At 42.7% G+C, this 11,410-nt stretch overlaps 2 protein-coding genes across 7 annotated transcripts; one reads left to right on the top strand and one right to left on the bottom strand.

Moving 5' to 3' along the window:
- Positions 1-33: 33 nt before the first annotated feature.
- On the bottom strand, positions 34-7,009 carry zfyve1 (zinc finger, FYVE domain containing 1). 6 transcript variants are annotated; one of them, XM_026143634.2, is made up of 13 exons: positions 6,870-7,009; positions 4,874-5,379; positions 4,542-4,785; positions 4,182-4,442; positions 3,864-4,078; positions 3,670-3,776; positions 3,428-3,536; positions 3,249-3,346; positions 2,975-3,092; positions 2,470-2,640; positions 2,109-2,289; positions 1,882-1,995; positions 34-1,791 (listed from the first exon to the last, which is right to left on the bottom strand). In XM_026143634.2, exons 2-13 carry the CDS (start codon positions 5,351-5,353, stop codon positions 1,559-1,561), a joined length of 2,331 nt encoding a protein of 776 aa, XP_025999419.1. In that variant the 5' UTR covers positions 5,354-5,379; positions 6,870-7,009; the 3' UTR covers positions 34-1,558. The 6 variants fall into 6 exon arrangements, with proteins under 6 accessions (XP_025999419.1, XP_025999416.1, XP_025999417.1 ...); XM_026143631.2 differs by lacking the exon at positions 6,870-7,009 and adding an exon at positions 5,970-6,109; XM_026143632.2 differs by lacking the exon at positions 6,870-7,009 and adding an exon at positions 5,975-6,101.
- Positions 6,892-9,379, top strand: pigh (phosphatidylinositol glycan anchor biosynthesis, class H). The gene is made up of 4 exons (XM_026143640.2): positions 6,892-7,068; positions 8,566-8,775; positions 8,890-8,973; positions 9,089-9,379. The coding sequence occupies exons 1-4, from the start codon at positions 6,892-6,894 to the stop codon at positions 9,161-9,163; spliced, it is 546 nt and encodes a 181-aa protein (XP_025999425.1). The 3' UTR covers positions 9,164-9,379.
- The last annotated feature ends 2,031 nt before the right edge of the window (positions 9,380-11,410 follow it).

The raw sequence follows: 11,410 nt of genomic DNA, 5'->3' as shown, positions 1-11,410 counted from the left end.
CACTGCATTGTATTCAACCCATACACAGACACCTTAAGATTCCACTGTTTAATACATATGTATGAGCATACATAAATACAAGGTATTGATTGGTTCCATGTGATATCTATAGTCATTGATCTCTGTTTGAGACAGGATAAATCTATTATTCATGTTGAAGTCTGTTATTTCAGCTTATCTGATTGATCACAAGCAAACCAACTCTTCCAGTTCGTTAACAAGAAACAAACAAAAAAAAATCTTACACAGTCAAATCTCATAATACCAAGATATTCATTAGAAAGCCTGAATGCATCAAGTGTCATCTTCATTTAATAGTAATCGAGTCAGATACTCTGTACAGTCCTGTTGAAATACAAGCAACCTTGATAGTTGCTGACAAAGAAGAGCGACGCAGCCTGAGCTGACAGTAAAAGACTACTCTTACTAATGATCTCTGTTTTGAGGGGCCAGCCCCAAACATGGTTTGAAACCTCAACTGTGTTAAGTCCCTACTGTGATCCAGCCACTATAAAGCAGTTTCTGTTGCATTGAATCCCACCTTAGTCAGATTTGTCCTGATACGCAGTTATGACATTTAAAAATAAAATGAGGCAATTAAAAAAAAAATTCCCTATTAAAGTAAACATTTTTCCCATATATGTACTGTGCATACTAAGTAGAATTCAAACAGTTAACATGGACAGCATTATTAAGGCTGTTCTTGTTTTTGTTTGTTTTAAATCTGCCCATTCAAATTCACAAACAACCACAAATAATCAATGGGACTATTTAAGTAGTAATTACGAATTATATATGTTGGAATGCATCTTGCTGCTACAGTACATCAGTGGCTTCCGATATAATGATCTAATATAGTCCCTGTGAAGCCAAAACGAAAGAAAAGTAGCTCTAGCAGGGGTGAATTAGAGGTAATCTACCTCAGTATTTCAAAAGAAAGGGATCAGAATTCAATGTGGTTGATGACTTTTGAGGTGTTCTATCTAAAGCTGGTCCTAAATATTACATCCAGGTCACCTGCACAAACCATTTTAGAACTAATAAGACATGATTACCTGGAAATGCTATGAAAAAGAAAAAACAGGTCAGTACTTGTATTTTTTAAAAGGCTTAAATATGTAGCTCCAAACCAGGCAAAAGGGAGCTAATGGTACTAGCATATCACGTAGAGGGTGTGCAGGGATTAGTGTGCAAGAATACAAATCTGAACGGATCTACAGAGCAACATGGAAATTTACCTGAAGTCATTTGTAAGCAAGCTTGTACAAAACTCACTTTGATCATCTCTCTGTTCTTTTTCTCTCCTGTCCTTATAATATTCAAGCCTTGCTCTGGCCTGTCTTCACAGTGTAAATTATAGGCATATTAAAGAGAAAAGCGATCGATGGACTGATGTTACATGAGGCCAGCACTAACAAATAATAAACGAGTCCCACCTGTACAGTCTAGAGGCATCCAGAAAAACAAAAATACCCCCAATGAAACCTGTTAGACTCAAGATGTCGCAGATTCCAGTTTCCACAAACGCTGGCATCTTTAATTGCTCCATTGAGTCCTGCTAGAGTTCCCCTGTTTTCTGGTTGCAGCCGTTGCAGACCCTCACGGGGTGGTCCCATCCACGGGACGGCACGGGGCGCCGCTCCTGGGAGCAGTCATCGCACACGCCCTGCCCACAGGCGCGACAGTGGTGGATGGAGAGACGTGGTGAGAACTCCCTTTGGCACTCGCAACAAGAGTGGATGTCCTGATCTGGCACCCAGTAGGCCGGCCGAGCTGCGTCCTTCACTAGGCCTGGAAAAAAAGTTTTTATTTCTCTCACTCTTTTTTTTTTTAAAGTTGTTTCTCTTGCTCGCTATATTATTTTTTAGATCCTATGCTTACCAAGAGGTATATCGATGGCACCAACTACAGCCCCCAAAGTGTTCTGGACAGCCTCTCCAACCTTCCTCGCTATCAGGGTGCCTCCCTCCTCCTCCAACGCAGCGTCCAGCAACTCTACAACATGCACACATCAAATCATATCATGTTGTGAACATTAAAACCGCCTGAACCAGCCCGGCAAACAATACCGCACTCTTAAACTCCCACAGAGAGACTCATTTGTGTACCAGTTGGAATTCCTCTGTTGTGGAAACACGCATCACAGACCCTAACAGGCGCAAGACCCCAGCCCCTCTCAGGGACCGGCCGGGTTTTGGAGGAGCAGGCGTCACAGAAGCCCTCTCCGCAGGCACGGCAGTGGTGCTTGGTGTCGTTGGGCTGGAACTCCTCCCCACATTTATGACATTTCTACGGCACAATAATAAGTAATGCGATTTATCGGCATAACAGGAACATAACAGGAACATAACAGGAACATGGGCTATCACCAAGAAAATGTTTTAGTTACACAAGTGATGTTTCATTCACAACTACACATTCTGGGCCTGTGATTCCTTATATATAGTTAGCTAAATATTGGTTGCATACCAGGATGAGGGAATTGGGTTTCCAGTAGGCAGGAGCAATTTGGTCAGTGAGCCAGGAAGTGACCGCTTTGGCAGGCTTGACGCTGAGTTCAGACACAGACTGAGAAATGTATTTGACTCCGTCCAACAACCTCTGAGCAGCGTTGTTGTTGTCTTTCAAAAAGCCATCAGACTGCAAAGAACGGTGTAAAAACACATAATTACAGTACGCCATAGAAGTTGTGTTTATACAAGCGTCCCTCACAATTATCACTAAATACTGACAACAGTGCTGACAGAAATACAATGCCTGCCTTACCAGCTGGCGTTTGCACTGCTATATTCAGACTTGTGACTAATTATGCTTAGATCAACATGTTCCAGGAGAACATGCGACGTTACTTTTCTGGATATTTACATAAAGTATAAGCCACTCGCCTCATAGTGGCCAAATTCATATGACTCAAAGAAAACAAAAACTGAGCTTTTAGATTTCAGTGGTTTAAGTGAATTCACCGTGGCCTTACCCCAGGCCAGATGTGCTGGATTTCTGTTCTGACCACTGTTTCCACTGGGTCCTGGTTTCCATACCAGTACTGCCTGCTTCTGTAGATCACTGAACAGTTGGGACACTCAATGACATACCTGTAAAAAGACAAAACCATCTCAGTTTCAACACAGGGAGGAAAGATTCCAGAGGTGCCACACACTTTTTATATCAACTGTGCTCAATTTTTCATAAACTTTAAAGGGACATATGAAGATATTTATGAAAAATCATTCTATACTCGCAGGACTCACCCTGACCAAGCGTAGATGGCCAAGCCAAACCACGGCGAGTCAGACGAGGCCGTCGTTTTGGGAACCACTATGACTTCCTTTCCCCTTTCGTAGCAGGCCTGAGAAGTTCAGCACAGTTGCTCAGAACCTTGTCAAGCAGGTATACTTCAAATGTGGCGTAGATGTATATTTGTACTTGCCTTGCATGTGTAGATGCGGTTGTCGTACTGTGCAGAGTACCGGCAGCGATGTTTGGCTTCATGGTCAAGACCTTCCTTTAGGTGATTCATGCTCCTCTTACAGCCTGACCTGAAAGTTGGTGCCCAGCAAGTCAGCAAGTTTTATAAATAAGTAAAAGTAAAAGGTACTGGCAGTGATGATGCTGTAGAAATCTGATTTAAAGTATTTTTGATATTTTTTTTAGCAAAGCAGGGACACGCACCCACAACTGAGGCAGATGCTGGAGCAGGTAAAGTATTCATCTGGAAAGAAGGAGTTACTGGTCATATGTTCATCTGGAATCTCCCCACTGAAGCGCTCACTCAGGGCCTGAAAGAAGGCCCCAGGTGGAGATGGGAAAGGTATAAACATTTCCATTGGCTATGCCAAAACATACTTAAATGTAAGCACAGCTACCTGCAGGGCCTTGAAGATGACACTGGCAGATCGTGGCGAGCGTGTCGTATTGTTGTCCAGCTGCTGCTCCAGGCTGCGGAGCAAACCACTGAAGTCCGTGGGAGGGTTGTAGGTTCGAGTCCCACGGTACTGGATGGAGCTGAATGCTTCCGGAAATAAGCCCAGCTTCCTGAAACGCTCCTGGATAAGGCGCTCAGCAGATTCTGAGGGCGCGTCTAAATTCGGGGTACACATACAGATGGAGACAAAGTATTGAGGCAGTGGTTTGTGTGCTTATCTTTGAAAAACACTGAGATGAGACAAACTTCTTTGATGTACCTGATCCTAGTAGATTGGTGTGGACAGTCTCGTGGAAGATGATCACCGCGGGGCCCAGGGTGGACAACGGTACATCAAGACCACAGCGATTGGTAGTTGCCTTTAATTCTCTAGTGAAATGTTTCAGGTAGGCATCTGATGCATCACCAAGGAACTTGAAGAGATCGTCATGGAGACGGTCAGCGTGTGTCCGGTAGATTACCACATCAGAGATAGCCAGGACCTTGAGGAGCAGCCGAGTTCTCTGACCCTGATTAGCCCCTGATGAGTTTAAAAAAAAGAAAAAAAAAGAATCATGAATGCCTGCCTGCTTCTACCCCCGTTTGTTTCATAATATTAAGTAAATCAATAATTTCATACCAGCTCCAAGCAGTCCCTCTGTATCGATGACTACAAGCCGATGCAGAGGGTCCATAGCTGCCCAAACACCCACAGTGCAGGACTCCTGAGTGGGAGACGTCTTGAACACTTCTCTCCCAAGAAAGAACGTATGGTTCAGGGTGTAGGATTTTCCCTCACCAGTGTTCCCAAAAATGGAGACCACCTTGAGAAGCTCATCTGGACTACAACCCAGTCTGCTGACAAAGTCCTCCTCATCCTTCACCTGAGAATGCAGACAAGATCAGCTCAATCGTTGTAACGCATCATTAATAAAACACCATCAAACGCCGAGTACCTCAACAAGTGCTTACCTGCATTTCCTCCTTCTCATCCACTAGCAGGAAGCTGCGCACCTTCTCCAGTTTAGATTTGAGGATTTCCATTTCACTCTCCCCAGCACTGACACTGTTCTCTTGAGGAGCTTTGGCAGGTGGGTAAGATACCAGAGGGTGTTTCCTCTTGTTGACTCCCCCGTGGGTGCGTTTTTGGCAATCCAAACACAGGTTGATCTTACAGCCCTGGCAGCGGACCACCGCTCTGAGTCTTCCAGAGCAGCTGCCATCCCCTTTGCAGGAGTCACAGAAAGGAACGTGGCCCGAGGCGACCCGAACCCGGTCGTGATTCCTCATGCGCTCCTGCCGATGTAGCTCCAGTTCACAGCGGGCACACTGCAAGCTGCCACACTCATCGCATTCAAACACAGCCTCGTCCGAGCCCCCACAGGCATAGCTCTCCTGACAGACCAGGATGGTGCTCATTCCTTTGTTTACAGCTGGACCTTGACCACTCATCTCAAACCTGTGAGGTCAGGAATCCCCTGGTGTGAAAACAAGTATAAAGGATTACTGTGGGTAATTGGGACGGCAAAAGCACTGCAGGAGAGGGCACAAGGTTATGGCACCGTCTTGTGAATCTATATAACCAGATGTCAGATAACCTGTTTTGTTGAAATACTGAAAAAAAACCAAAAACAAATTCACTCATGAGCAGTACCGTCAACAAAACGATAGCAATCCATGCCCCTTTTCTCTCTCCTTACTTTTTAATGGGGATATTCAGTTTATTAAAACAGCAAAATTAAACACACAAAACTCGGACTAGTTTGTTTACCTTTTGACACAACAGCTCTGTAGCTAACAATAGCTGGCCGGCATCTGTTTTCTTGTTCTGGTAACGCTAACTTTCTACATGAGAGTATCCCACACTGTTCTATACATTAAAAATGCCTAAAAACAGGCATTCAAACTCAGTAGTAAAGAGTCATTAGCTAACAGCATTCACACAAAGAGACACTCCTGAAACAAACAACCTTCTTTTGAGTCGACTGACCTAACAGTTGCTACCAGTCCGACGGCTGTCTCGTTAAATAACCTGCTGAATCGACACAGTCTAAAAGTGGACACGTACACTACCTAACACCATACCGCCGAATGCCACGGAGAGCTGACGCTGGAGGGGGGGCAAAGTTAGCAAGCTGTTATTGTGTCAGACCCCTGTAGATGTTGCTGCTTTTACATCAGCTGATCGGCTTGTTTTTATCCAGAGGTCAAAAGTCACGGAAGCACAAAGCATTTTGGGAAACGAAGGCCTTGCAAGTGACATGGAAAAGCGCTTACTAAAGACGAGCTGTTTGTAACCTGTTTATGGCACATACACCAACGTATACCCCGTATTTGACTTTTACAGACTGTTTGACGAAAGCTGTGGACCAGCTTGAGTTATTGACGGAGATATCGACGAAAAATCAATCGTTGCCCAGAATGCTTTGCTTTTTCCAGCGACTATAGGGTCTGCTTTTGTTCTACACCAGCGTGGGCCGTAGGCACAAGCTGAGACGGAGACAGAAGCTGAAACTGACACGCATCTCGTTGATATCAAACGAAGAATAATAAATGTTACACTTACAAGTTGTTCTATGCATTAAAGTACATTTAGTTGTTTTATGAACGAGTTTTTTCGCGGTCTTTTGCTTTTGTGTATGCGAGAGCCCCCCACCCTTTCTGGACACCCCGGTGTAGAAAAACAGTGCAGCCACATGAGTGGGGATGGATTGTGGCACCACTACAGTTGTAGTTGACTCTTTAATTCAGCTCTTTAGCTATTTTTCCCTTTTAATTCATTTAAAGCATATTACTTTAAGGAGCTTTCTTTTTTCGTCATCATTATAAATTTATCACCGCCTGTCTTAATGTGCTGCTGACCCTGTCTATTTGCAGTTAACAACTAATGCTAGCTCGATGCTAACTTGACAGGGTAACCGCGTTGACACCATACAAAGGTCATCACTCGTCTTTTATGCTCATTCACCTCGTTTCGCTGTTCAGTCGTCATGGAAGACGAAGCCTTCACTGACATTAGCGGTAAACCAATCTCTCTGGACTGTCAGAGTCACTCCAGCTTTTGCAGGGAGTTCATTATCAGCTCCCCAAAAGTGTCCATGGGCAAAGTGATGGTATACACCTGCTCCGTGTGGCTTCTGGCATATGCAGTGTTCTTCTTCACCCAGGTAAGATGATGAAGGCGAGACCAAAGTGATGCAGATTTACTGACAAATCCTTCTCACTGTGGGGTTGAGGTGCAAAGTTTCTGAGGACAGCGAGACAGTGGTGAGGTGTGCAGTAGGAGCCGTAGGTGGCTTCAAGGTGGAGTGGGATTGCATCAGGGATCTGCTCTGAGCCCCTTCTTGTTTGCGATGATGACGGTCAGGCAGGAGTGTCCATAGACTGATGTTTACAGAGACACTGTGATATTTCCAAGCTACCTTGACTACCATGACCCGGACGCATCCATCAATCAATCCATTCATTCGCTTCCACTTTTCCAATTCAGTGCCGCAGGGGGTGCTGGATAGGTCCGCAGTCTGTCGTAGGGCTAACACAGACAGACAGACAACCACTCGCTCTCATATTCACACCTCTGAGCAATTTAGAATCACCAATTAACCTAACCCAACTAATTGCATGTTTTTGGACTGTGGGAGGAAGTCTGAGTACCCGGAGAGAACCCACGCTGATATGGGGAGAACATTCATACTCCACACAGTAAGGCCCCCTCCAGATGGAGGGTGGTGGTACCCTCTTGCTGTAAGAGAACAGTGGTAACCACCACCACCACCATATATATCAGATAAAGGATGTTGAATATGGAGCTGGCAGGCAGGAGGAAATGAGGAAGACCATAGAGAAGATTAATGGATTTACATGAAGAGGATTGGTGTGACATAGGCGGGATAGGGTTTGATAGAGACAGATGATCTGCTATGGTGACCCCTAAACGGAGCAGCAAAAAGAAGGCAGAATACAGTTCTTTCTTTCTTTCTTTCTTTCTTAAAGATACTTGTTGTAATCAGAATTTGTAAAATTGAACACTAATTCCCACCACAAGGGGCCAGTATTTTACAAGAAAGTCTCAATCTAGTCGCCCTGTCTAAGATCGAGACGATGCACTTTTTTAGTTAGTGCAGTAATTTTGCAGCATTTTTTTTTTTAAATGGCTCTGGGTTCTTTGTGTTCAAAGCTGTGCTTGTTACATGAGCGTCCAGTGTGATCATTTAAAGTAAACTTTATTGTCATCTCTGCTATTTACAGTACAGTATATAGAGAGACGAGATGACGAGGCTCCAGTTCCATTCAGTGCAAAATAACAACAATAAATGTAGGAAGAGTAAGAATAAGAATAAATATATATACACTTTGAGACTTTTCCAGTGATGAAAAAGTAGTTGGATGTTTACTGTTGTTTTGTTTCACATCATTTCTGTTCTTTCCAACTGAGCGTGGTTTCTTTCCGGGAGTGGGTGATAAAAGTCACTTTTCAGGTGCATCGGCCATTGTTTGCTGATCCATTCACTAGGATATCTCTCTATCAGCATTTCCTCTTCCTCTTCTGTTGGACTCAGAATAGACTGGATGCCACACCATTAGTATCCTGCAAATTGGCATCATGCAAAAAAATTTTAATTTACAATGATTATTTTTAATTTAATACTTTTCCTCTCTTGCAGAACACTGCCGTTCTGTCTGGCGCTATTCTTGTCACCCTTGTTGGCATGATGCTTCACATCCACTTTGTGAAGGTAGACCACGAGTCCCTTCTCGTCATTGGCTCCTTAGGCATCCAGGTGTCCTCCAGCTATGCCTCGGGCCGCGAGATAACCACTTTCATTGAGATGAGCAAGATCAAGGATATTGTCATCAATGAAGCTATTTACATGGTGTGTTGGTGAACCTGTGCCTCTGTACTTGTGTGACATGTTGACATTTTCTCATGTAGTTATTCTACAGTTTGCCACGGAAGATTGGATTAACGTCTAATGCTTTTATTTCAGCATCAGATCATCTACTACCTCTGTGTACTGTTGAAGGACCCCTCAGAGCCCGATGCAGTGTCAAGTGTTGTGCCATTGTTTCAGGTGAGGATGAACATATCTCAAGAGCCTGTTTAGTGACTTGATTACCTGCAGGGCTGTTGATGTGGTGTCATTCATAGGAACCTGTTTTTAATTAACTCTATTTTTTTCCCTTTAGAGTTCAAAGCCAAGGCTGAACTGCTTGGTGAAAGTCTACAAAAGCTGTCAGGAGATTCTTTCAAAGTGCCAATGAAGCACATGTCATACAGGAACACCTGAGGTCATTCACCATGTTTTTCTTTTAGCCTCTTCCTTGTTTGTGTTAATACATCTTAGGTGTATTTTATATACATTGCATTTCTTAATGTTTTGCTTTCAAGGATAATGGTGTCATAATGTTGTACTGTGTTACATGATTAATTTAAAATAAATAAAACACTGGTCTTGACTACTTGTTTAAACCTAAAAAGTCAAATTCTTTAACTTGAAATGTAACTTGTAATGTAAGATCATAAAAATAATATTTAATCTTATAGTTTTTTTATACACTTAGAATTCCACAAATGATACAAGTTTGTGTATTTTGGCGCCATTAGCACACTCTTTTGTGTATTTGTTTTTGCCCCCCCCCCAAAAAAAAAAAAATTAATAGAATATAACAAACCAATATTCATTAATTACATAGATATTGGTAGCATTTGCTCATCTTTAAAAGTTTTAGTTGTTTAGTTTTACCACTAGGGGGCAGCACTACTCACAAACTTTTGGGTCCACGCATCAGTTTCTACAAGTGATTCAAATGTACACCACGTCCTGTTCTTTGTTGGCTCATCGTTTTTTTTTTCCATGAACTGCTTTTGAATATAATCTCTGTGAGAAAACAAAAGCCTATAAGGCAACAGTTGTATATGTGTATAAGATGGACTGTGTGTGTGTGTGTGTGTGTGTAAAATAAAGATCTACACCCTTTTCCTAAAAGTATTTTCACTTCCTCATATCTACTTGCACCTTCATCTCTTAGGAACAGTAGGTCACGTTTACCACTGAAGTCTGAAATATCACTGTTGGCATACCAGACCTGTTTTCAGAACTGTTTTTCAAGGTTACCTCATCAACAGAATGACAATCAATATATTGTTATTGCAGTAATTGTATTCTTTTTATCCTGCAGCTGTAACACTATAATTACTATAATAACCCTTGTGGCATCAGTAAAGTGTCTACCTATTACAGTGTGAATTTTTTTTTTAAAGTGTGACATTATAAATGTTAATACACCAATAACTGTCTAACTGCCTATCAGATTAATGCCTAGGCCACTCACAAGTCATCGCCACCTTTCACTTCTGTTTCCTCTTTTTAGGCCTTATTTTTGTAGGGCCTTTTCATGGCGACTCAGTAAATTCAAGTCAGACCCGTGTGTGAACTCCATGTGGTACAGACCAAAAAAAAACCCCCCAAAAAACAAAAAAAGCAGAAGGGTGTGATTTTCACGGGGTGAAGCATCGCACTGCTGTGAGAAGTAGCCCCTTGACAGGATAATAGTCCCTCCTGGAGGTGTAAAACAGCCAGGAGCCAATTCAAGAAGAAAACCTGGGAGTGACCAGGAGTGGCACCTCTGGGCTTTTAAATAGGCCCCATAAAGCAGGAGGAACACCATCACCCCCCCCCCCCCCCTCCACCTAAGTAGGGGAAAGATTTGAAACAGCAAAAACCCTGTGAGCTAGAGCTGTGGACCGTTAATTGCCCATGATAGCAGCAGGGCTGTGACGATTGTGCCTCCCCTTCTGTGTATGTTGTGGACTCACGTATTGTAATGTATGAATTCAGTCAAATGTGTTTTTTATATAAAGACTGTATTTCTGTTATCTAAGCAGATGGCAGATGCTTAAGATCAGCTGAATGTTTTGGGTGTGAGAATCTTGTGCTTCAGTGGGAGAGGAGGGGCGTTAACCCCTTTACCTCCTGCAGTGCGCACACACATACACACTTACACCCACACGCCTGCACACATTTGTTTTTTTTGTTTCTGAGACATTAAAACAGAATTCCCACACTTTCCAAACACTCTAAAGTAGATTTGAGGTATAATTCAACGTTTTCCCCAATAGTCATAATAATTTTCTTCATGGAAGAGACAGCACCACTCTTAAGGCTGATCAGCAGCAGCTTAACTTAGCATGAAGACAGGGGACTCTGAAATAATAACCCCACCTTCCTAAATGCACTGCGAAAATACACAAATTTATAAATTATTATTGGCCGGGTCAAATCTCACAAACACTAAAGCACAAACAGAAACTCTGAGTCTTGACTGCTTTCAGACAATAAAAGACTGAGGTAATTACACCAGTGTAAAGCAGATTAAACCAGGAATATCAAAGCAATTAAAGATCATTCAAATACGAGCACTAAAATCCATGCCTAATAATATATAATAACTACTGATAATAAGACACTCAAAATCGTTTCTTTTAGTGCATTCTGAAAATGTTCAGTG

The sequence above is a fragment of the Astatotilapia calliptera genome, chromosome 15 (genome assembly GCF_964374335.1).
Source record: "Astatotilapia calliptera chromosome 15, fAstCal68.1, whole genome shotgun sequence".
NCBI lineage: Eukaryota > Metazoa > Chordata > Actinopteri > Cichliformes > Cichlidae > Astatotilapia > Astatotilapia calliptera.
The sequence above is the reverse complement of the archived record's forward strand: the minus strand, read 5'-3'. Positions and strand labels throughout refer to the sequence as shown.